This window comes from Gopherus evgoodei, chromosome 20, assembly GCF_007399415.2.
Source record: "Gopherus evgoodei ecotype Sinaloan lineage chromosome 20, rGopEvg1_v1.p, whole genome shotgun sequence".
Lineage (NCBI taxonomy): Eukaryota > Metazoa > Chordata > Testudines > Testudinidae > Gopherus > Gopherus evgoodei.
In genome coordinates this window covers 12,524,479-12,551,067 of record NC_044341.1, presented here as the reverse complement: position 1 = coordinate 12,551,067, position 26,589 = coordinate 12,524,479, and the positions used below count along the sequence as shown (strand labels likewise).

Sequence of the window (26,589 nt, the reverse complement as noted above, 5' to 3'; positions counted from 1 at the left end):
GTGTTTTAGGTAAAGAAACCATCAAACCATTTGGTACTTCACAGTTTTTGAATTTTAGTACTTCACTCTGGTGACTGCTAAAGGCAATTATCTCAAGTATGTGCACAATCCAAATCCCTCCCCTCCCCACACAAATGTATTAAAGCAAATGTCATGGACTCTTAGCGGTATCAGAGTTAGTGCCCTAGAGTTACACCCTTCTTCACAGCTACTGCCCAGGAAGCAGGAAGGCAAGTTAGCTGGACCTCTGACACTGTCCCACGATGGGCCCTCACCCCTTTTATGGAGAAACTAGTTTCTAAGGGTGAAGGGGGGTTCATTCCCCATTCACTCCTTGATCTCTCTGCTGAGATGGCTTTATGGTAAACATGTGTCCACTAGAAGCTGGACCAAGAGTCACTGTCTGCTTTCCCATGGATCCCATCAGACAGGCATTACATGGTAGCAGTTTTCAATCACTCCTAATTTTTTTTTTAAGGCTTTTAAAAATTTTCTAGTTTTCAGAAAATAAGAGACAGGCCACCACAAAGCAAGGGAGGGAATATGGAGTTTTTCCTCTGGCAAGTTGTGGGTCAGTTTTTAAAGAAAAGGTTCTTACTGGTTGTACTTCTGCAAACTGCGTGTTTAACTTACAGATTTACTATAAAAAGCCAGTTCAGATAGCCGCTCAGACCTAGCTTTTAGCAGGATTTAACATTGTAGTACGGTCCAAGTAAAAAATAGCTAAACAGGCACAAGCTGGGACAGATGCCTTACTTTTTCTTATTTTTACCTGGTGCTCATCACTATGGTCAGTCGTATATGCCCCTGCCAGCCAGAAGGGGCTCTGGCCTTCTAGGGAACGTCCATCTGTTCCAGTTAAGCTCAGCTTAGAAAGAACCACAGACAACAGAGATGGATAGTGCTATTAAGTTATTTACTGTCATGCACTGACCTACCAGTGCCTGATAGTGTCTTATTCAGGGCTTTGTTCTGTCTGACATTAAAACAATGGAGCTGTCACAGTCACTAGACAAACTGCATCTGCAACCCCTCCTGGTCTTGTCTAGTGCACCTTTTCTTGGGTCTTCAACCATCACTTGGCTCCAGGTGGACTCACAGTTCTGTCGCTCTCAGACCAGGCCCTGGGTTACAATGCCATGTATATTAACCATGATTATCTCATTATGTCTGACTTAAGCTCAGACCCTGTTGTTATTGCTCCCTGAGGGAACAGAACACTGGTTAATACAGGTTTCAGAGTAGCAGGCGTGTTAGTCGGTATCAGCAAAAAGAACAGGAGTACTTGTAGCACCTTAGAAGAGTGACCAAACAGCAACTGTGGAAAAAACAGGACAGGGAGTGGGGGATAATAGGTGTCTGTATAAGAAAAAGTCCCCAAAACCAGGACTGTCCCTATAAAAACAGGACATCTGGTCACCTTACACCTTAGAGACTAACAAATTTATTTGAGCATAAGCTTTCATGGGCTAAAACCCACTTCATCGGATGCATGCAGTGGAAAATACAGTAGGAAAACATATACACACACAGAGAACATGAAACAATGGGTGCTACATACACACTATAATGAGAGTGATCTAAATCGGACAGTCTCTATGTAAAAGAATATATGGACACAAATCAGACGTCAAGAATTACAACATTCAAAAACCAGCTGGAGAACACTTCAGTCTCCTTCGTCACTCGATTACAGACCTAAAAGTCGCAGTATTACAACAACAAAAAATCAAAAACAGACTCCAATGAGAGACTGCTGAATTGGAATTAATTTGCAAACTGGACACCATTAAATTAGGCTTGAATTAAAGACTAGGAGTGGATGGGTCATTACATAAAGTAAAACTATTTCCCCATGTTTATTTTTCCCCCTACTGCTCCCCACACCTTCTTGTCAACTACTGGAAATGGGCCATTTTGATTACCACTACAAAAAGTTTTTTTTCCTCTCCTGCTGGTAATAGCTCACTTTAACTGATCACTCTCGTTATAGCGTGTACGGTAACACCCATTGTTTCATGTTCTCTGTGTGTATGTATATATCTTCCTACTGTATTTTCCACTCCATACATCCGATGAAGTGGGTTTTAGCCCACGAAAGCTTATGCTCAAATCAATTTGTTAGTCTCTAAGGCCACGTCCAGACTACCCGCCGTATTGGCGGGTTAAAATCGATTGCTCGGGGATCGATATATCGCGTCTACTCTAGACGCGATATATCGATCCCCGAGCGCGCTTATATCGATTCCGGAACTCCATCAACCCCAACGGGGAGTTCCGGAATCGACACGGAGAGCCGCGAACATCGATCCCGCGCGGTGTGGACTGGTGAGTAATCCGATCTTAGATATTCGACTTCAGCTACGTTATTCACGTAGCTGAAGTTGCGTATCTAAGATCGATTTCCTCCCCCTAGTGTGGACCAGCCCTAAGGTGCCACAAGTACTCCTGTTCTTTGTGCTGGTTAATACAGTGATTCCCCCAGCCTCCTTAGAGCAAATTGCTGTTTATTTAGAACAAAAGCCTTTTCGACTGCATGCATGCCTAACTGACATCTTATCTAACCGTCTTCCTCATGGCATGGGGACCCAGGTAGGACCAGCTCCCCTTGTGGCTCTTCCACAGAGCACTCTCCTGCCCCTGTGCCCTGTGTCAGCTTGTCTCCCTGTCTGAGCTGCTGACAAGTAACCCCTCCCTCTTCTCCTCCTGAAAAGTTTTTTTTAACTGTTTAGTGTTCTTTTGATCTCCACCCTCCTAGCTTTGGCCAAAACAAGGCTTGCTGTGTGTTAGAGACAGATTACAAGGTCCTTGAAGCTAGTAGCTCACCCTGTTGTCTTCCAACTGTGTGCTTGAAGCTGCTTATCAAGATCTGTGTTGTGGCTTTCCTGTTTGCTCTTTCTACAGCCTCTTATTAAGGCTGTCTCTACACTACCGACTTTACAGAGGCAGGAGAGATCTCTCCCTGCTGTCATAATTAAACGACCCCCAATATATTGGCAGGAGAACCTCTCTCATCGACACAGTGCTGGCCTCACCAGCACTTTTGCTAGGGAAACTTATGTCAGTTGGAGTGTGTGTTTTTCCACACCACTGACCGACAAAAGTTTTACCAACAAAAGCAGTAATGTAGACAAAGCCTTAGATCACTACATTCACCCAGGACAGTCTGATCACATGTCAGTTATATCTCATTGACCAAGTCACTTACAATGTTCATTCCATTATTGTGTATCAGTATTCATAGGTTAACAGCTTCTCATTCAGCAGAGGGCCTTCCACCACTTCCTCTTCAAATGTCAAATAACCTCCCTATATCACAGTTAGGAATGTTCCCCACAACGTTCACTTAAAACACAGAAATCTTAATCCTGATTGTTCCTAGTTATTACCCCATCCCTCAGTGGTATTTATAACACCTCACATACACACACAGACTTTTTAGCCGACACACACACATTTACCTTACTCCCTCCCCTGCTCCAAAGATAAACAAAAGGTATCGTATGAAGGATTAACACTGGTGAATGCTGGGGCAAAACCACCCAAATTAGAGTAATGGAGGGAACTGAAGGAAAAAAAGGACAGGAAGGGAACCAAATGGGCCACATGAAATAACAGTGATGGAACAACACTGAAAGAAATAGTGACCAAACAGGAAAATTATGTCAGTAAAATTGAGTATTGTGAATAAATCTGAGGAACTTTCAAATCTTTTATGAATATTTGAGTGAGGAGGGGTTTTTAAACTCTCAATAGCTAATTTTATGCCTTTTAAAATATGTATAGCTTGACATATGACATGTCTTACAGTCATGGAAGTTTGAGATGGTGGGGGCAGAAGGGGTAAACCTACTGGTGCTCCCCCTGGTGGCCAGTACAGGATTTCTCCCTAAATATAGCCTCTGCTTTGCCCTGTCTAGTTTTAAAATAATCCAAAATATAGTGCTTTCACTATGTCTCCCTTTTAGGATGTTATCCCACAGTCCCTTGAGGGAGAAGTAGTTGTGACTATTTATAGTTTCCTTTCTCCACACCCCAAAAAGGATATAAACCAGCCCCTGTTTTATATTTTGGGATGGTTGCTTTCCTGTAGAATATTCTGCATTGTGGTATGTGTTTTTTTACTTTCATTAATTTCTCATATATGGATAGAGATTCTAATCACTGCCTGACTTGACTTTATTTTTGTCTGTTTCCCCTTTTGATTTCTGTATCTAAAAATGAAGAGTGCATTGATGCTTTGGTCTAAGGTCTGCTTCTTGTGCTGCTTTCCCATGGTCTGATGAGGATTCTGCAGTCTTGGAAACTTGCCTTTTCTTCTTTGCATCTTTGTTTTTTTTCCACTGGAGCTTTTCTTCCGGTGCTCCATCTTTTAGTGATTTTATCCTCCCCACTCCCCCCACCCCCTGTGGATTTCATAGAATGGTGGAAATGTAGGACTGAAAGGATCCTCAAGAGGTCTGGCTTTTAGATGCTGAAAAACAGTTGTTGTGGCACAAGTGGGCTATGGAATTTTTATAGCATGTTGTGGAGGGATCAGAGGGGAAAAAAGATTTGAGAACCCCTGGTCTATTCCATTCCCCCACAGTGAGGTCAGATTAAATATACCTAGACCTAGTTTGGTGTTTGTCTAACCCACGGGTGAGCAAACTACTGCTCGGGGGCCACATCCAGCCCTTCAGATGTTTTAATCCAGCTCTCGAGTTCCTGCTGGGGAGCAGGGGCCAGGGCCTGTCTGACTCCATGCTATGGCTCCCAGAAGCAGCAGCATGTCCCCCTGCTGGCTCCTATGGGTAAGGACATCCAGGGGGCTTTGCACACTGCCCCTGCCCCAAGCACCGCCCCCGCAGCTCCCATTGGCCAAGAACTGCAGTCAATGGGAGCTGCAGGGGCGGTGCATTTGGACAGGACAGCATACGGAGCCCCCGGCTGCCCTTATGCATAGAAGCCAGAGCAGGGACATGCCGCTGCTTCCAGGAGCTGCTTGAGGTAAGCACCACCCAGAGCCTGCACCGCTGAACACCTCCTGTGCCCCAATTCCCTACCCTAGCCCTGATCCCCCTCCTACCCTCTGAGCCCCTCAGCCCCACTCCAGAGCCCGCACCCCCAGCTGGAGCCCTCACCCCTGCCATACAGTTTCCAAACCCAGATGTGGCCCTTGGGCCAAAAACTTTGCCCACTAACTTGTTCTTATAATCCTCCAGCCACTAGCCTGTGCTGGTGCTACCCAGCTTCACTGCTGTTGTTACTGGAGCTAGCTAGATCAAAGTGAGCTTGGGTGCGCTTCCCTCTGACTGCAGTGTAGACGTACCCTCAGTCCGTTTTCTACAGAAACATCACCAACCACCACCACAATGAGCACCAATTGGTAGTCTCAGTAGAAAGTCCAATACTGTACCTAAATGGCCCGTGGAATCTGCAGTTCCTTCTCACCTCTATGGGTGGCCCTCCAGAACAAGGGTGAAGCACATTGCCAGGGCAATGCGGGGCAGGCGGTACCTCTTCTCTGGATAAAATCTGCAGGACTTTAATCACAAGAGCCGTCCCAGCACTTGTCAGCGGCCCTGGAGGGGTGACAAGGGAGGAAGCTGTATCTTTGCTATATGCTTTTATTTTTTGCCAGTAAAGTAACAAAGCATAATTCTTTGTTGCCACATGGTGGCACCATTAACCTTGACCATAATCTTACATGAAGTATTTCAAGGTTTAGAAATGCTTCCCTTTTGTATTGGTGGGGGGGGGGAGAGGGGCCAGTAAACATTAACCATTATAACCCAGAGGAACGTGTTCTATGTTGTTCCATCCCTTGCATCAGTTCCCATTGTATAACCAGACAAATCCCTTTAGGACCATGACTCTGCATTTATCAAGTGAGCTCATTTGGTGGGGGGGAAGGTGGGGGAGTGATCTGATTTATTTTTTTATTTTGTTTTAAGCTTCACTCTCATTTGACAAATGGAGAGCAATGTTGGTGTCTGGTGGTAACCTAGAGCATTACTGGCTTTGGAGTCTCTTGTGGGGGAGGGAGTTGGTCCAGGCCATCATCTGGCATGCGTCGCACTGTTAGCAAGCCGATTACGGGCTGTGAACTGGAATGGTGCCATTTATTTCCAGCCAAAGATGCTGTTACCAGAATTCCTCCACCTTGTCAATAAAACGCTGCAAACATCGTCTGTGTTAGCAGCAGGACGTCATTTTGCCTAGAAACAGCTAACGATCACGTCGCCAGCCTGGCAGCCTTGCTTTTGGTTTTTTCCTTCCCTTCTTTGGGGGCATGCTCACAGTGCAGGGTGCCAAGGAATAGCAGTCTGCGCTCCTGCCCCACCTTTCTCCCCTTCCAAAGTGTTACCACCCGCTCCCCGCCACACACACACTCATTGGTTTTTGTGTTTTTTTGGTATTGCTTCAAATTGAAGACTGACTACTGACTCTGACTCCTATTGTTTCTGTTTCCAGACACAGAATTCACTCTGCAGCAGGCCCTCCATCAGTCTGTCTTCATGCCCTCCCTGTCCTCCAGCCCGACCCACCGCCTCCATCTCTGCTGGGAGCAGCACTGCAGGCTGCTGCCGGAGGTTTCGGGCCTCACTGCCAGGAGCGTGGCCAAATGGACCGTGGAAGAGGTGAGTGCGGTGCATCTGCCTTTTCTGCTTGTTCTGCTTGATGGAACCTCGGGTCACTCCTTTTTTCTCTAGTGCTGATTGGAAGACATCTTTTTTCCTCCCCTATGTAGGCAGTGGTTTATCTGTTTACTTTGCAGTGATGGCTCATGCAGGGAAATAACTGGCTCAGTCAAAAGTTTTTATCTTGAGTCCCTGAAAAAATTCTGTATTAACCCCCTACTGTCCAACCATGTGGTGTCTCCCTGATTACGGATCTGTTTCCCGCTGCTTAGTCCTGACCCTTTTCGTTCTCAAGCCTGAAACAAAATGTTGACAATGGACACTGGCTTCCTCTGGTCTGTTCCTCCCCTGACTGTGCTGCTGACTCACTTTACGTTGCAGATAACAGTAAAATTGTGCTGTGCATGCTTGGAGTCCTTCTTCCTTCCTCTCCCTGCCTGTCTCACATACAGAACCAAACTGGCCACAGTAAGACATGATTTCTGAGAGGCAGCAGTCGTGCTGTCAGAGATACATTTTTTCAGTCCTAGCTTATGAGATGCAGTGCTTGTAAATAAGATGTGTCCCCTGCGGTTAGGTGGTCTCTGATAAAGCATGTCTGCTGCTGTGTGCTGAGTAGCTCGCTTTGCTTGGATGCCTGGGGCATTGATTAGAATTGCACCACCAGCTCTGAAGTGTCAGAGGCTTGACTCCTGGAGCGTGATGGCTGGCCTTCTCATGCAGGAGGAAATCTGTGGTAATGTGGGTTGTGAGGTGAAAAATTCTTGCAAAGAAAAAATAAAGTTTGTGACCTTTTTTGCTTCTTTATGATTCATAGAGAGGCTTCACAGATTTTCAAACAAGTGTTTTTTCCCTCCTGCCTTTTACACTATGAAAATCAGATCTCAGCTTGTCTCTTTATGCTGGTGGATTCGTCAGAAGACTGGAGACTAGAGGGATTAAGACATCACAAGAGACTGTGACCTGAGCAATTGTGACAGGGTGGGTTACTTAGTCTGATTTTTTTTAAACTGAGGGGTTCTCTTTTGGTTTTGTGAAAACTTGTTTGAATTCAATTCACAACTAACTTCCAAGAGAAAAATCTCTCTGTAGAAGATTCACCATCCCTGTGTCCTGCTTTTCAGAGCTGAGAATGCTTCCACTTCAGCTTTCCAGTAGATCATCCATCAAAACCAGGGAGGGCAAAAATTGTAATGTAAATAGAACAAATGGAATGTTGTTCTTCTTTTGGACAAAATGTTGAGGCTGTTTCATAAAAGAACAGAGTGGGGGACAAGCCTTTGTGAGGACAGGGGTGAAGCAGGGGCAGTATAGCTGCTGAGCACTGAACATCAGAATATACCAAACTATGCTTGTCTGTGCTACAGTCTTTGCTACATGTTATGACAGTGACCACCAGGGATTTGGAGGAGGAGCAACACCAGAGACTTTCGAAGGGCGATTGTATTCATTTTGATAGAATATATGGGCCCAAAGAGTTAAAGGTGTTAACATAACCCAGGCACTAGCCAACATTAAATGGTGTTAAACTAGGTTCGGGGTTTGGTATTCAGAGACCTCAGCCTGCTTCTTCTCCGGCAAACACTATAAAATTCATGCCAAATGTTAGAAATGTATTGATTGAACCACACAAAAAGAAAAGAATCAAAACGAGATAAAGAGCACTGAAACAGAAATTGATTATTTATGCAAAACAAACTTAATCAAAACCTATCAAAGTCTGTTTTTGGAGATAGTGAATATTGGTTGGTCTCTTATTCAGTTAACCAGTCCCCCTTGGCGAGAAAATAAAGTTAGTTCTGCTGTTTAATTCTGAATGGGGAATGATAGTTGCTTTCCTTATTTAAACAGAAGAGACAGACACAGAAGAGAGAGAAGAGAGAGGATAGTGGAGATGGGGGAAATGCAGCATTTGTTGATGTTCTCAGGATACAGGGCGCCTGGTTAGTCACAGACAGATATTTTGGGCTGGAAGGTTGGTCATAACAGCTGTTGTTCTGGACCTGGCTCAGCATGCCAGTCAGGGCCAAAGTCTGGTTGGTCTGGTCTGGTCCCTCTCCTGCACTGGCCCTTCTCCAGCTGAGCAGAGCTGGATGGGCTGGCTCATCTCACCGTGCGGGTGCTGTGCAGTACAGTTCATTTCAGGATCAGATGAAAAGCTTAGAGGGAGAGAGATGGCAGAAAGGGAGCACATAAGGGAGGGAAAGACAGATGAGGATGTCACTGTATCATGTTGGGATCCTTGCTGGTGCAGTAATGATGAACAGGCCTCTCCACTGGAGTATCAAGGTCTAGAGTCCTGGCAACGATCCTTCTGCTGCAACTGCACTGATATTAAAAAATAAAAGTTTGCTTTTGTTTCCCCTCACCCCACTGCACCCCCCTAAAAAGTCTTTTTTAACAGCCCCAAAAAGATGGTGGGTGGAATAATCCATCCTCTCATTATTTTCTCAACCAATTAGGCCTCATTTCTGACATTGCAATTTTGGTTAATTGATTTCTTAACACAGTCTTTGGAGTGGTGTGAATGGATCCTTTCTGTTTAAATGAATGCCATCTGTCTGCCTCCTCCTCACATCTTTTCCTGAACAGTTTTATATAACAAATCATTGTAACACTTCATGAACATTTACCTACTTTTCACCAGTTAGGCTAGCAATGGAAATAGGCCTGCTTGGCTTTAATTGTTACAACAGGGCATATCAGATTTTGTCTTCAGTATCAGGAAAAGGATCCAATCTTGCAGAATTCCCATGGAGTCAATGAGATGTCCATGAAAGAAGCAATTGGAGAACCAGGATGTACAATATAATATAGGCCTGTGAAGAAGGTAAAGACACCAGGACTTTCTAGGTTTTAGTGGGCACAACTAGAGCTTGTCTCTGGAAACCTGGACTTGTAACACCTTCCTGACAGGCAGTCAGTCGTTGGTCAGTGGTTGGTGCCAGGAGCCTCTGAACTCTGAAAATTCTCCTTTAGTCTGAGAATTTACACAACCCACATTAAAGAAAAATAATTTATTTTAAACTCTAAGGTCGGAGAGCAGCTGAAATGAATGACCAGCAGTAATCTGAGACACCCAAGTAAAGGCTTGCCATCAATAATACTGACCAGTCAAAAAGAGCTGTCATTTGAATGAGGGCTTGTTATTTATTGAAAGCTTCCTGTCATGTTTTCAAAATGTAGTTAGATGGTAGGGTTGGGAGGGTCGAGTCCCAGCCCAGGGATATATTAATAGGTGACAGAGCTTGAATTCCTCATTAGTTAATCCCACATGAGATGTTAATACAGAAGGCTGTGGGAGATTGTCCTTGTGCAAGCTGCATGTGGATTATAAAGCTCTTGTTAATACTAGCTCCTATTTGCATATTTTCACATGGTCTTGTCACTCCTACTTTGATATGTTATTACAAGGAGGCCGCATGCTGGCTTAGACTCCAGCATCCCACTACCTTCAAAACTGTTATCAGGTATAATAACAGAGATCTATGCAAGAGGGAGTATCCATCAGAGGAAAGAGGTATTTAAGATGCCAGAATTATGGAGACTTCAATATCCTAGCTCAAATCTAAGACCCCATTACAACCCTTATGGAAGAAGCCCTACAGAATTTCATGCTATTGAGGATGTGTGACGTTCCCCTGGTGTTCTCTGGACCGGTGATCTGCTAGGCCACTCCAGTCCCCGACTCTGGAAGCCAGCCTTACCCTGCTCTGCTGTGAGAACCCCCACTCCCGGGATGTTCACACAAGCCTCTGGCACATAAGCTGCTCCCAGCTACGTGAGTGGGCACTTTTGGCCAGCCGCTGCTTGGATTGTGCAACTGAATGACACTAGCCAATAGCTCCCATACCAGACACAACCCTAGGAACCTCCATCTTGCAGTGTCCAGTTATGCCTGCTGGACACTACAAGCCTATATGAGTTCATCAGTTTAACAAAGAAATTGATAAGCACCAGGTTTGTTATACCAAGGGGAATCTCTGACATGCTTCAAACCAAATGCACCGCTTCAGGTAGAATAAATAAACAAATTTATTAACTACAAAGATAGATTTTAAGTGATAAGTCAAAGCACAACAAGTCAGATTTGGTCAAATGAAATAAAAGCAAAACGTATTCTAAGCTGATTTTAACACTTTCAGTGCCCTTACAAACTTAGACATTTCTCACCACCGGCTGGCTGGTTACCCTTCAGCCAGGCTCTCCCCTGTGATCAGTGCTTCAGTCGCTGGGTGGTGGTGTCTGTAGATGGAGGTGGAAAAGAGGGGAAGAGCCTGGCAAATGTCTCTCCCTTCTTCCCTCTTGGTGTTTCCTCCCTCTCCCTCCCCCCCCGCCCCTGTTCAGAGTCAGGTGGGCATTATTGCCTCGTCGTAGTCCCAAACTGACGAAGGGCTTGTCTGCACTGGCAAGTTTTGTCGCCAAAAATTGCCTTTTGGCAACAAAAGAGCAAAAGCGTACACACTACAATGGGACTTTTGTCACGAAAAACACCCAGTTTTGGTGACAAAAAACTTCCACCCCTACAAGAGACTTTTGGTTTTTCCCCTTCCTTTATTGTTGACAAAGAGCCAGTGTAAATACTTCTGATTGTTTCGCCCACAAAACTGGCTTCCACCAGTATCCCACAATGCCTGCCCCGATTGCTCTGCCCAGTGTTTTGATCTCTGCTGCCCCGCAGGCATGCGCATCTCCCTTTCAAAGCTCCAGGAAGTATCTGTGTGCTGCTCCCTTTGGGGAACAAACAAAGAGCAAATCATTGGAAAGCTCCTGTTCTGCCTGGCACTAGGAACACAGCAGCAGGCAGACTGCTGTGCTGCTTTGCCATTCCTCAGCACGGAGATCTCACAGAGCTGCTTGTGATGCTGCTCTCGGCAGCTGAGGGGGTTGTGGGAGAACTCATGCAGCTATCAGCTCGTTCTTCTCACAACACCCATTGCTCACCCTGTCGATGATGGTGTCCCCAGTGTGGACAGCAAGTGTGAGCACCCTTTGGCGATTTTTGTTTTGTCGACTTTTGAGTGTTGACATAAGTTTTGTGAACAAAACTTGGTAGTATAGACAAGCCCCCAGGGGAGGGGCATGACTCACTCGAGAGTCCAACAGGCAGACCCTTTGTTGCTGCCTAGGCCAGTGTCCTTTGTTCCTGTGAGGCTGGGCTGGGTTTGTCCCGTACGTGCCCTGATGAGGTGTGAACTGCCCCTGTGTTCCTGGAAAAATTTTCCCTGGGCTTGTTTTAAGTCATGAGGAGGACACATTTTCAGCCTCATAACTTAATACGTGAAATTACAACCTATAACATCACTGTAACAACAATGCTCAGAGCATCATGAGCCTTCTGAAAACACCCAGCACGACAACTTTGCATTGGATCCCACAGAATCATTTTATAAGGATGAGCATGAGGGTGCAGGGTATTTCCCCCAAGGTACAGAGCATCACAGGATGTTCTCTAGAAACTACTCCAAAACTTGTGTATCAGATCTCCTGTTTCCCTCCTCAGCATTCAGAGCCACAGGTGGGGACTTTTCCCATGGGCATCTCTGTCATGTCCTCGCAGAGATCACACAGCATGTGGGGGGCTCTGTAGCTTTCCCTGTGGGAAGGGCAGGTTGTGATTTACCATCCCGCAGGAAAAGCCCTAGAGCCCACCCGCAAATCTGATGATCCCTGGAGATCTGCAGGAGGTCAGAGGTATCCATGCACAAGTCCTGTGTCTCCAAATCAACTGTGATCACTGACAGCCCCCACTGGGTCCCTGGCACTGTAGCTTTCCCCCAGTCTCATTCTTGGCCATACATCATTGCTTCCCTTGGCCTTCCCTGATTCTGCTCCCTACTCCCATGCAGCCCTGGACATTGCAGAGCACCCTCTGCTGGGCCAGGAGTTGGGGAAGGATGTTGGCATGAAGCACCTGGGCCCTTCTTTCTCATGGAGGTGGAGAGATCTGTGTGTGAGGAGGACCCCCCTCCATATGTGGATGGAGTGCTAATGCATGACCAGGCGTAGGATCTTAGACAATGAGAGCCTTTGAACCTCCTATTACTGTATTCTAACAGGTCTCATTGCATGTGATTCAGGCAGGTTTCACTACCCCACCAGTATCCAGCATCTGGTTCCTGTTCCAGGGAGCTGCTCTCTTGCAGTTCTCCTGTGCCCCCTGACAGTCACCTAATAGCTGACTTTTATTATGTTCAGGCATAGCCACTTAATTAACCCTCGCTCCTGTTCCCAGTTTATCTGCTAGCCCCTTACGCATCTGTTTTCTTAAAGGGCCCATATCATGGAACAGGGTTGGCTGGCTCTGGGCCCCACTGCCCTTTAAAGGAGACAGACCACCCTGTTACATGTACCATAACATGTAGGATACATTTTTCTATTAAATTCTGTAGCACAATTCAGAAACCTATAGAAAGGTCTTCATTTTTGTTTAAATTCTGCAGGACTTTTCCATAGAGGAAACCAAGGAGAAATTACCCCTGCAAACAGCCCAGGCTGCTGGATTCACATCTCACTATTCAGAAACCCCAAATTTCCTCTTTGTATAAGGTTACCATGTTTTGTGCGGATCTTGTGAAACAGAGCTCTCCCTGCTGGCCCAGCAATAGTAGTTAAACCCTGGGCCTGATCCTAAATGATGCTGAGCACCTACAGTTCGAATGAAATCAATGGGAGTTTTCTGTAAACAGAAGGAACTCTGTTTGCTTTGTTTCTTTATAGTCTCATGGGAGTGAGAGAGAAGGATGAACGTTTGCGAAATTCAGAAACAGTAGAATTAGTAGGAGAAGGCGTGTATTTTTTTCTTTTTTTAAGGAGAGGATGGGGCTGGACAATCAGGAGTTAAAAAGAAGAAAGAGGAAATAGTATTTGACAGTGTCCCTTTTAACTGCTTGTCCATTTGTATTGGTGGGAGAAAGTGAACGTGCCTTCTGAAATAGAGCCATTCCCTGTAGGAACATCCAATTGGAAGAGATGTTTGAACAGATTATGCCTTGATATACAAATCTTCCATGAACCATGGAAGTTAGAGACTGAAACAAGACACATAAAGTCATCTAGTCTATTTCTTCTTCTCTCTCTTCCCTGATATCGTGCACAGTGTAGTCTAGTTTTAAATAACCTAACTCATGGGGCTTTCACCACGTCCCTGGGGAGACTATTCCACAGTCGAACACATCTCACCATTAGAAAGTTTTTCCTGCTACTCAACGCAAAATTCACTTTTCCTCATTTAATCCCATTGGTTCTAGTTATACTCCCTTGCTTCACCATAACTGAATGCTAGTTCCTTTCTCTCCCTAGTGCTTCCACTTTTCACGTGTGTGTAAACTACTGTTCCCCTTCCTCAGGCAAGCCATACATATTTAGTAGTCTAAATCTTGCCTCTTAAAGGGACACTGTCAACTCATTTAAATTATCTTAATTTCCAAAAGTTCCATTTACTGACAGAGCGCCCTCTAAATCGTACTTCCTGGTTGGTTGATTGATTGATTTGATTTGTAAATCCTTAAAAATAATGTCAATGTTTGTAAGGGCTTTTTCAGCAAGAGAGAAACTGGCTGACTCTCCATGGGAGACCGTGGAATTGATTATGAGCACCATGCTGTCAGATGCCCAGAGGAGACAAATGGAAAAAGAGACTTTTGCTATCATCACTTTCAGCTATAGACAGTTCAGATGTCATTTGTGACTATAATAGGTAGAACACTATTAAGATGGAAATATGTTTTTTGAGTTGATGGTTTCCCGTTAATCTCTCTGTTATCTGCATTATTTCCACTGTTTATTTTAGGTGGCTAGCTTTGTCCAGCGTTTACCTGGCTGTAAGGAACAAGCTTCGGTATTCAGGGAAGAGGTAAGAATAGCCTGATTAAGTGTTATCCTGTAGCACTGCCAGCTATGTGCTCTTGCATTTCTAGTGATTTGGAGTCATGGTGCCTAGCTAAGCTATGATTTCTGCTTCTGAAAGAGAATGTGGCACTTCTGGGGAGCTGCAGCATCCTAGCCAAATTCCAGCATGAGTAAAACTTTAAAACTGGAGGGTGAATTTAAACTTGCATAGGTTATTTTTCAGGTCCTGTCTTGGACTATCATGTACTGTAGTGCAATGCAATGCAATGCAGATCTCATCTGCTCCTTCTGCTCCTTCAAGTGATGGGATATGACTAAGGCTACATTTTAGTTATGGATATTTTTAGTAAAAGTCATGGACAGGTCACGGGCAATAAACAAAAATTCACAGTCTGTTACCTAAGACCTGGGCCAGGGTTGCTCTCGGGGTGGTGGTCCAGAGGCATCATGGATGCTGGGGGGTGTCCCAGGATCCCTGATACTGAGGGGGAGGTGGGCGGTGCATGGCCCCAGTACCCCTGCTCCTGCTGGTGGGGGAGGTTTCACGGGGCTGGCAGACTCCCTGTCTGGCTCCATGCAGCTCCCTGGAAGCAGCCGGCACGTCCCTGCAGCTCCTAGGGGGAGGGAAGGCCAGGCGGACTCTGCACGCCACCCCTGCCACATGCGCCATCTCTGCAGCACCCATTGGCCGGGAAGCACAGCCAATGGGAGCTGCGGGGGTGGTGCCTGCAGGCAGGGGCAGTGCGCAGAGCCCCCTGACCCATCTGCTTAGGAGCTGCAGGAATATGCCGGCTGCTTCCGGGAGACCTCCCCCTCCCCCAGCCTCCCCGAGGTAAGTGCTTCCCCTACCCCAGTCCTGAGCCCTCTCCCACATCCAGACTGCTGCTGATGATAACCCAGGGGCTGCCCAGCTCAGGCAGACCCTGAGCCAGCTGTACCAGTCACTGCAGAAATAAGGGAGGTCACAGAAAGTCACGGAATCTGTGACGTCCATGACCTCCATGATAGACATGCAGCCTTCGGTATGTCTGCCTTTGTTAGCGAGCTTGGCAGCCTGGGGATTCTCTTCGGGATCGCTGGCTCTTCCTGCATTCCTAGGCAGCAACAACAAATGAGACTTTTTTGAATCTGCAGCTATTAAGGAAGTTGTAGCCTTTCCTCTTGGCTGCAAATCTTGCCACAATTTTCCCTGCCTTTGTCACTCCCAAGTTGGATTACTGCACTGCACTCTACCTGACCTTTTAACACCACTCAAAAACTTCAGCTACTGCAGAACCTGCCTGTCTGCTTGCTTAGCAAATTTTCTCTAATGAATCATACCTTTGCTCTCTGGACTCTACTGGCTTCAGTTACACTTCCAGGTGCAACTCAGGGTAGGTGTACTTAAGACTCCTTTGATCAGCTTGCTTATTCCTGCTTCCCTTTTGCACCATCAGTGTGTTGTCTATTTCAATTGTACGTTCTTGAGGATAGGGACTGTATCTTCTCTATGTTCTCCGAGGCACTTAGCATGTTCTTGGGTTCCAAATAAATAATAGTACATAGTGCTCATTGTAATGGGCATACTTCTAATAAATCCAGAAATACATAAATGATTGCACCCCTGAGATGGCTGCATTTCAGTGGCAGGCAAATGAAGGTCATGCTCATAGTTCTGTATATTGGCACATATTTTCATTCTGTAAAGCAGCTTGAGGCTTTCAAAAAGTACTGTACAGAAGGTAATATTAACACTGTTTAACTAGAGTGAGGGACATGGAATTTAGCCACAGAAATCGGGGACATTTCAGTGTAACTGAGCACAGGGAAATAACCCAATTCCTGACAAAGTATGTAGATAACTGAGATTCTACTGGTAAAGCTACTAATAAATCCACCACTCAAACTTTTGATATTGTGTAGTTAGAGTTAATTTCATTTCCAGTATAGCCACTTCCTATTTCACCTCTTGCCTCCAAGCAGTCCAGAGCCCTGCTAAGCGCCAGGCCCTAACCTTGGCATGAAGGGGTTCATGTATTTTCAGACTTGTATTCAAATTAAATGGTCAAGTCGAAATTAAGACCCTTTTAATAATGGGCTGAGCTTTAGCCAGAATCTGGCAAGAATTAAGGTATGACTGACAGAACCTCTGAACTCCACTAGAATAGTCCATTAGCTGTAACCAGGCCTGTAACTGCATTCTGTTTAGGTAAATAAATCCCATGCAGGCTTTGGGGAGAAGAGGAAGTTGATGCTTTATTTTCTTTATTGAGCTATCTTAGCACTAAAGAGAATGAATCATGCAGAGAATTTTAGAAAGAAGCCAAGGAGGATGGAACAAAGTGACAAAGTATGCCCTAGGCATTGATATTACATTTGCGTCTGGGACTAATTCAGCAATGGTCTCTTTAAAATAAAATGACTTAGAAAGTAACAGGATCAATGTGAAGCTGTAATAATTGTATCAGACCCAAAATATCATGCTGAAATATACGACTGCTTTGCTGCACACTTTTTCTTTTAGATTCATTTGGTTTTATTTAAGCAGCTCTCTGTTTATTTCTGGGACTCTCGTCACAGCAGTCCTGTACCTGAGCACCTTACAAACATTCCTGAATTAAGTTGCATGACCCCCTAGGAGTTAGGGAGCATTGCTGCCATTCCCATGTTACAGTTGCAGATACTGAGGCACAGAGAAGTTAAGTGACTCGCATAAGATTGCGCAGTGTTTTTATGAATAGGGGGAATAGAAATAAGATCTGGCTCCCAGTTCATAGAATCATAGAATCTCAGGGTTGGAAGGGACCTCAGGAGGTCATCTATTCCAACCCCCTGCTCAAAGCAGGACCAATGCCCAACTAAATCATCCCAACCAAGCCTAACCTTGAAACCCCCAGTTCTTTGCCTTGCCCACATGACTGTCCAGTGTAATTAGACGGACCCACACTATTCAGCCAATTGTTAAAATCAATAGATTTCCAGTTAGAAAAAATCCTAGGAATGTAAGACTTGTCATCCTGTATCAGAAATGTGCCATGCCTAGTCCAAGACCCTATTTCCGACATTGGCCAGTGCCAGATGGTGCAGAACCCTGTAATGGACATCTGTGGAGTAGTTTGCTGTCGCAGGGTGGTCCCCCAGAGTGTCCTTTCAGGCCTTAATCACAGACCACAACCACTCCAGGTTTCCTTCACCACCATGCTTTGTTATGTTCTTTCAGCAGGCCACAGCCTTTAGTGTTTTATTTACGTATTTGCATTCCATAGCCAGCTTCCTTGCAGCCAGTCCTGCCTTCCTTCAGACTCCCTCCTCTCTTGCACTTCCTTCCTGTCTGTGTGTATAGTCCCACCTGCCAGGGCTGCTTTCCTTTCAAATAGCCCTTCAGCGGTAGCTCTACTCAGTTAATTGACACCCTCTGTCAACTACTTGTCATCCAATTAGGTCCCAGTTAATACCAAATAATACAATACCGGTGGGTATCAGAGTGACGGAATGTAGTTAGCTCCTGACTCAGCACACCTTGTCACACTTGCCTATAACGGAAATGCCTTCCTTGCCACTATCAGTTAATATTTGGCTTAGGCCCTGAAGCACTGGGGGTCTATAGGAATTATAACTTTATCCTTTCTAGGGTAACTGTGAATGTTCTTGTTAATCCATGTAAATGTCTACTCCCTTTTAAAAAAAAAAAGTTGCTAAGGTCTGAGACTCAGTGATACCGGGTGGCAGTGAGTTCCACATCTTAAATATGTATTTTGTAAAAACATAAGAAGAGGGTTACCATAATCAGTTTTAAATGTGCTTCCTTTCAGTTTAACTGGATGTTCCCTTTCACTTGTATTATGAAGGAGGGTAAACAGGAGCGGACACTTTTATCTTCACCGTACCCTGCATTGTTTTATATACCTCTCTCATTTCTCCTTCCTAAACAAAACACTCTCATTTTGTGCCTTTGAAACTGATTTTTCATGAATCTATTTTGTTTTCTGCTTACATGGAGACTCCAATTTATGGGCAGAATTGTAGTTCTGAAAATACTCAAACATTTAAATCACAGGAAACTGTTTCTTAGCTATGAGATTTCAGCATCTATGACCAAAGCATTAATGCAGATCTGCAGGTCAGAGATCCTTCACCTTTAAGTTTTGCCATGGGTAGTTTTAATGGGACTCCAAGAAACTATATAAAGTAGAGCAGCAAAGAATCCTGTGGCACCTTATAGACTAATAGACGTATTGAAACATGAGCTTTCGTGAGTGAATACCCACTTCGTCAGATGCATGAAAAGTAGCAGAGTGTTGTATTACTCCAGCCCATGATTAGTGTGGTTTCTGAATAACATCCTACTAGAGATTTGCTTTTCAGGATTTTTCAGGATTTTTTAGAGTCGGGTATACGATTTTACTTTCTGACTAGTTTATAGGATACTTGATTGCATCTGAATTTTAAAATAGAAGTAATTCTTAGGCCACAATATAGTTCCTAATGGACATAACCCACCATCATAACAGCCACTAACTGCACCCTTATAAGTAATCTCAGCATAGGCGCTTTCACTTCCAGAGATGGTCCCTCTGCATTAGGATTGAGTCATGTCGAAAAGGGCAGCATTTGTGGGAAGCTTACCTTATGCATGTCTGTCTCTGGATAAATACAGGAGTTCAAGGCTCAAGGCCTGTCACTCTGCTTTCTTTCATCAGCACCTAATACGTTATTTTTATGTTAATTGAAAGCTGGGAGCTGGGGAGGGAACCATGGAAGTTTCCTGGCAGTAATCTTCGTTTCGTACTGTTTCTCTGTCCTACAGCAGATAGACGGTGAAGCCTTCCTCCTCCTGAACCAGGCAGACATAGTTAAAATACTGAGCATTAAGCTGGGTCCTGCACTGAAAATCTACAATGCCATCCTCATGTTCAAATCCGCAGAAGAAGACTGAGAAGATCCCTCTTTGATGCAGGCCAGGAGGGGAAAAGAGGAACAGGGGGAACGCATCAGCAATCGAGTGCTTAGTGCCTGCTTTACAAAGTGCTGAATAGACTGACTGAAACTTCTGTAAGCCGGGGCCTGATCACGTTTCAGACTGACTTAACGTGAAACCTGTTGAAAGGATATCGAAGATGTAAAAATCCTGCCCCAGCCTGGGATGGGGGTGGTGTCACTTCCAGGAAGAGAAGATGATTATATTTTCTAACTGAATTTGGTTTTGGTATATTGATCTCTTTTTAAGATCTAGAAGAAACCTCTCGTTATAAGGGGAATCCAGGGTGATATTATTAGAGGAGCTGCTATCTCAAGCAAAACCCTCTGAGCAAAATGACTGTTCTGTCTGACGATAGTGCCTGAAAGAGTCTGAATGATCACCAGCGTGTTCTATGTATTCTGTATGTTTAAAACTTGAGGGGGACAGTAGGAGAACAAAAGGGGGCAGGTTGCACTTCAAAGCAATGCACTTGAATTCCTCACCACTAAGAATCAACTACTGACCTTTTCTAGACTGGTTTTAAAATCCCCCAGTTGGTCGTCTTGCTCTTGGCTGTCAAATACTCTCAGCTAATGCGATGCCTGCAGACCAACAGAACCGCAGCATTGGGGGGTCAAAATGGCTCCATCACAGAGATGGGTTATGTTGTTTTTGGAGAGAGCTCTAAGATAGGCCTGTGATTGGAAGAAGTTCTGTTTTAAGACAGGCAGTGGTTGAGCAGAGATCTCCACTGAAGGAGTGGACACGCTAAAGGTATTTAGAAAAATGATCCTAGCTCATGCATTCCCACGAGGGATAGTATGGACTATTGTCATCTCTATGCCATGGAGATCTTACTGAGAAATGACATGGTAAAGAGCATTCATGAATTTGGTGGTCTCACTAAAACCCTCACCACTTTAAGAGCTGAGCCATGTTTAAACAATCACATTTAAACCCAGTTGTAGCTAGCATGGTTCTCCTCCCATTGTGAACAGGACCCCCTAAAAATATTTGCTTTAGTTTTTAAATAGCAAGCACTGTGTTGAATGACTAAAGCTTGTCATGACACTGTCATGTCAGAGTTCCTCGGAGCATTCCAGCATCTCTGCAGGCAGAATTGGCAGAGAAGGCTCCTTGGATGAGGCTGAGGATTTGAATGGAAAGGGAAAAGTGCCTTTTGCATGCAGGGATGAGATGAAGCTTCTGCCAAGAGAATGGGAACAGAGCGAGGCAGCCACCTCTAGTTAAAATTCCCTACCCCCAACTTGCCAATGGCACCAGACATTCCCATGCTTTCTGAGCATATTTGGGGAAGGCAGAGGTTCAAATAAGGGAACTAGTTTGTCCAAAATGAGACAGGTAGCAATTGTATCGGGGGGGACAACGTGTGTAGTTACGTCCTTGTGCAATACATAACAATCCACACACTTTGGTACAATAAAGTACTGGCAATATTTCCTGCTCTTCCAAAAGTCACAGTGTCATTTTTACGGGCAGAAGGCCCCTTGTGAGATGCCCAATATGTGACAATTACACACAATTATTAATACACTGAAAACTCCTTTCAATATAGCAAAATCTGGAGGAAGTGATCACTTCTTCCATCCCCAAGAGCTCTGTTCTGTGACCGCCCATGCCCTGGACCATCATGGCATCATCCCTGGACAGCCTGTTCACTGGGTAGTTGTATATTGGAAATCCGCTTGGGGATTTTGTGTGCATGTGGGAGAAGGGGGTGTTCAGAGGGATCCTCAGGAGCTTGGACAGTATCTGTCCTCACAGAATCCCACCACTCAAGCCACGGTATATGTGTGAGAGTGAGCACTTCTGGATGCTGTAGCCATGCTGATGTTATGTGACCTGGCTCATGCTTGCCATCAGTCAAGACCAATACTGGATGAATTTCTCAGGGGGCTGTAAGATGGGAAGATATGAACCGCCCTCAGACACCACCAAAAACCTCCAGTTATTGTTCTTGGAGTCTATATCACCAGTGTCGCTGCCTTTGTCCTAGTCCCACACCTACCGCAAGAGCTGAGTTATGAACTACCAACCTCTATTTAAACACTTCATACGCAACTGTGTGACACAAACATAAGGGCAACTGTTGGTCTTCCAGCTACACCGCCGCCACATCCATGTTCCAGCTTTACCTTTCAGCTTCTGATAGCAAGGTCTCCGTAACCTTCATCAAGTAAAAAGTCCTTTAAAATTGTAAATAGAGCAGAATCCAGGCTGCTGAATCTGTTCAGTGTAGGATTAATTTGTGGAGCAACATGTCTCCCAGCTTTCTATTTTTGTATAAGGACTTAAGGAGTTTAAGCCTTCCACACCGAAGAGTTACTGAAAGTGAGTGGTGGGAGGGAGTCGCTATGATTAATCTGAAATATTAAATAACAGATGCATATGCCACTGCAGTAGAGTTTAGTAATTTAATGCAGCTTCGTGGTGCTGGGTCAGATATGCACTTTATCAAATAAGTACATTTCCAGTGTGATAACGGGATAATCACCAAAGAGTGCAATTTCATTATCATAGTCTACGCATACTGGTACTATAGAAAGGAATGCTGTGGGGTGACTTAGAATATGGTGGACTCCTTTTTTTATGGTGAAGCTTTTCATTTTATGGTAAACTTCACCCTAAGCAAAGGGTCCCTCTAATAGGAATCACAAGTAGCACATCTCATGCACCGACACACTTCCCATTCTAACTGAGGCACAATTACTTAGTGATTAGAGCAGAGGAGTAGGAGACATGACTCCTGGATTCAGGTCCTGGTTATTCCACTGACTTGCTTGTGTGATGAGTGAGTCACTTCATCACCGTGCCTCACCAGGCTCTGTAACCAGGATACAACTTACCCATCAGTGTAAAGTGCTTTGACATTGTCTGATGAATTGTGCTATATTTCACTATGTCTCTGTTCCCAATAAGCAGGTCCTACTGAGTTTCCTGTTTGACTTCCTTCCCTAAGTTGGGACCCTCAGTGGGAACAGAAGATTGTCTCCTGGAAAAAAAGAAAAAAAAGAAAGAATGAATGAACATTGGTGAAACAAGCCATGAGGATTGCAGTCACTGGAATTATTCAGAGAGAAGTGAGATCTTTAGGGGCTTCCCAGCCAGCTGCATCAAAGAAGAGAATGTGTTCTTGTCTGGAATTTATTCAAGCAGAACAATAGCAGTAGCTTCCAGACAGAAAGAAGGAAGGGAACCATTTAGGGATAGCAGGAGGAGGAATATGCTTCTTGTGCCTATTTTTCTAATCTGGTAACTTTCTTCACAGAATAAGCCAGAACATGTGCATCTATTATTAACTCTATTCCTTCCACATATATATCTATTTTTAATAAAAACAAACACCTTTACAATAACTATTCACGATTTCAAATCTTTTTGCCATCACATTTCCAATAATTTCATTGGAAAGCTAAAATAATAACACATCAAAGTTTTATTCAGCATGCCTCTCAGCTCAGGTAGAGGGACATGCACCAGCTCTGCTCAACCTAGCACGCTTCAAATAGCAGCATAGCCAGGGGTAGTACAAACAACAACTTGGGGTAGACCCCTAAATACAAACCCACCCAAACCCTAGGTACAAACTTGGGTGGTTAGCTCCCAGCTACCCTGCTGTTTTTAGCATACTAGTTCAAGTGGCGTTCATGCATGTCTGTCTGCCCAAGCTGGGATGCACACTTCCAGCTGCAGTGGAAACATCTTTTGTAAATGCTAGTCAATATTTGTGTCTTTAAGCAAGAGGTCTGAAAGCACATGTTTGAATTATATTTGTTTGTTAGTTTGATACCTGCTCTTTAATTTCCTTTAAAGTAGAAAGCAAAAATTTTTGACTCTTGTCACTTGGTTTGAGGGTTTTCATGTTCGGACCGGTAACATAAGCAAAAAACCAGCTGTCTGCCTGGCTGAATTTCAGTCTCAAAAGACAAGAGCCATTTTAAAAAACAATCAAAGGATAAATCTATTACTTACCAACACAGCAATACAAATCATGACAATTATTAGACATGGATCAGCAAGGCAATTGGAAAGTAGACGTTCTAAATGATTTTTGTTATATTTGTACAGTATGTTGTATTCCTATCCCCTTTTTAGAAATCCAAAATGTTCAGGTCTTTTCTCTTTAATCCCTCTTAGCAGGGAGTCTTGTTTTCAAATTTCTGTCATCACAAATGAACATCCTTGTAAACTGATGGTAGCAAATTTCTGCCCTGGGTAATTAATCGCATTAGAGTTGGACAGAAGCAGTCGGCGCCACTGATAGCAAAATCATACAACCAAAGAAAAAGAATTGAGCCCAGGGGATAAGCCAGTTCCGCTGTAGAAGATTTCCTGCCTGCTACTTTTATGCCCTGTTAAGGGAATGATCCCACAGAAAGCTTTAAATGTTTTGACATTCTCTCCATCATGTGATGAGCTAGTTTATTTTCAAACTTCTAGGACTTGAATGGGAAATATGAGTAAAATGGGGGAATTCACAGTGAGGTTTTCATTTCAGTGTTTGAAAGTTTGCTATTTAATACTTGAACCTTTCATGCTAGTTGCCCCATGTTTGACATTGAGCTACCACTGATGCTTTCTTCTGGAAATGTGAATAAAATTAACATAATACTTGTTTCAGTGTGACTGATTCTTCCTGAGTTTACTGTAATAAGGATCTGACACACATGGGTGCTGGTGAGTAAGTGGGCTTCATTTCTTGCTTGCAGTCATACGAACGGAGCGAGGGTGACAAAGGTGAGAATCTGCTGACTTGCGGAATTGTTTGTGTCCATAACCATACCTATGAAACTGCTTACAGCCAAAGACAAGTTCCAGGATTTTTGCTTCAGATCTGAGTGTATTTCAGTTGCGGATTAGTGCTCCAGGCAATTGTCACACAGGTCAGCTCCCGTACAAATGGGAACTTGTATCAGCTGAGATTTTAGGCTCTTAATCTCAGAACATTTCGGGATTTTTGTTCTTGTGACAACTACAAGCCCTAAAGTTTCTTTTCTTGCCTCTCATCCCAATGCCATTCTGTACTATCTCAAGAAGAGCTGTGATTGAAATACCTAGTTTGTAACAAATTAGAGATGACATGTTAACATCAGCATGAATCTGTGCAAGGCCTGTTCATCTGAGGGTCTTTCTATTTGTACAGTTGTTTCTGCTTCCTTGGGGTCTGGCTGGACTCTGGTCACTTACTATCTGTCTCACATAACTGATTTCCGTCAGCCCAGCCTGGCATTCATTCCTGTTGAGTTTAAAATTCTCTTCTTTTGATATGTTGCAAACATTATGCAGCATGGTGGTGGTCACTCTCTTCCCAAATTAGCAGATCAACAATTAGTTCCAACCATCCAGATAGTCAATTCTTGCAGATGGTGCTTTAATGTAGTTCAGGTGTGGAGAGAAGCCCAAAGGAAAGTCATTTAAATTTATACCTACCAAAAGGGGGGAGTTGAAGGTGCAGACTTTTGACTTTCTCAGCTGAAGCTGGACCTGCCAAAACCCTTGTCGTGCACCAAAAACTAAAAACACTGGCGTTTTGAAGTCTAGACGTAACTCCCAGAACTGTTCCTATTGGGGTAAGGAGTCGTAGCGTTCACATTCAGTGACTTTATTCAGATATTTTGATCTGCACTAACCCTTGACTTTTTCTTTATTACAGCATCTAGATCATTTAGTCAGTGTCTGGTGTCTGTCCAGTAACATCTCATTTTGATCCCCCTGTCAACTTGAGCTTTTGCTTTATTTCTCAGGGCTCTTGTATTTCTGTGCTCTTGGAATGTTACATGCTGCAAGTATTTTTGTCAGCACAATGAGCTTGGTATCAATATGTTGTGTTGTAACCTTAATGTGGCTCATTCCATCAAAATCTTTGAGAATACCTTTGCCTCCGGTGCTGTAGACAAGCTTTACTCCCTTTCACCCAAATACAGACTGTTCAATTCAAGTGCACGTGGAATTTTTTGTCCCATTCGAACTCTGAGTGTCTCTTCTTATACTGATATAGGCACATAGCTTATTTTGTGCCTGCTAAATGTGTTTGGATTTTAACAAGCTTGTGTTGGACTGGTTGATCGCTAATCAATCTAGGCCTGATTCTTCCTTACAGTAAGGCTTTTGTTTGCCTCTCTGGCAGTGTTTTGAATCGCAGCCCCCGTGTGTGAGGAGTCCCCTTGTTTTTAAGCTGAAGATAAAACAGCAGTATGGGTGATATGGCCCTATGCAACATCATCTAGTTATCCTTTCATATATAATATTACTGCCCTTTTGAACTTCATGTCCAGCACCATACTTCCTCACTGCTTTCCAGATCACAGCTAGTTAAGTGGTAGTCAAACCTTCTGTCTCTGACTAAAAATATTTAGACATTCTGCCTGTCCTCAGCCTTCTGCTAAGCAGTGCAGTATTTATGCTTCTCTTTGGCTGCCCTGAGCTGACCCTGCTGTGAAATAGTAGATTGCATGAAAGGAAGGATACGGCTGGTTATGAGAGAAAATAGTACCCAGATTACTACTCACTAGCCAGCATCTCCAGGGGCCTGGAGATAATGTCCTCCTTTACAGGAATCCTATCCAGAGACCGAATGAAATGCACTCTATTTGCTGAAACAGCCAGGAGCGGGGACACGACTTGATGATTCATTTACTCAGAATTCCAGCTGGGAGTTATGTGCAGAAAGAGCCAGCTTGGTGCTGCTCTTAACTGGAAACATGCCCTCTTGGAGTGTGCCATTTTGTGGAGCCTCGCCTGATTTTGATGGACCCTGCTGAATTGGTGAGTAATATGCTGATATCCTAGATGCTGGCTGAGCCTCACATTTTGGTTGCAGTGGTGCATAGTTGTTACTGCATTCGTCCTCTGTTCCAGCTTTTGAATTGCCCGGCTTGCTGGTTGAATCCTTTTTCTACCCTCACTTAGGCTATGTCTACATTATGCACCTTTTAGCGACACAGCTGTGCTGCTAGAGCCATGCTGCTAAAAGATGCGCAATGTAGCTGCTCTTTGTCAGCAGGAGAGCTGTCCCGCCCACACACACAATTCCACCCCCAGTGAGCGGCAATAACTTTGTCAGCAGGAGAGCTCTCCTACCGACAAAGTGCTGTTCACGCCAGTGCTTTACATTGGTAAAACTTCTGTCATTCGGGGGGGGGGGGGGGGGTGGTT

The 26,589-nt window shown here is 44.3% G+C and overlaps 1 protein-coding gene and 1 long non-coding RNA gene across 10 annotated transcripts in view; one reads left to right on the top strand and one right to left on the bottom strand.

Moving 5' to 3' along the window:
- Positions 1–24,049, top strand: part of LOC115637496 (lethal(3)malignant brain tumor-like protein 4) — a 99,727-nt gene extending 75,678 nt beyond the window's left edge. For 5 of the 8 annotated variants that reach the window (XM_030538782.1, XM_030538778.1, XM_030538781.1 and 2 more), the window contains 3 exons: positions 6,457–6,623; positions 14,416–14,478; positions 19,261–24,049. In XM_030538782.1, coding sequence (XP_030394642.1) covers positions 6,457–6,623; positions 14,416–14,478; positions 19,261–19,389 — 359 coding nt within the window. In that variant the 3' untranslated portion in view covers positions 19,390–24,049. Of the gene's footprint in view, positions 1–6,456; positions 6,624–7,504; positions 7,605–14,415; positions 14,479–19,260 lie in introns of those variants that run through there. The other 3 variants (XR_003997276.1, XR_003997277.1, XM_030538780.1) reach the window with 3 other exon arrangements.
- Positions 5–22,368, bottom strand: LOC115637498. Of its 2 annotated transcripts, none has more exons than XR_003997278.1 (3): positions 22,281–22,368; positions 5,399–5,564; positions 5–1,204 (listed from the first exon to the last, which is right to left on the bottom strand). It is a non-coding gene; the product is annotated as an uncharacterized LOC115637498 (long non-coding RNA). The 2 variants fall into 2 exon arrangements; XR_003997279.1 differs by having other exon boundaries at positions 5,434–5,564.
- Positions 24,050–26,589: the final 2,540 nt, after the last annotated feature.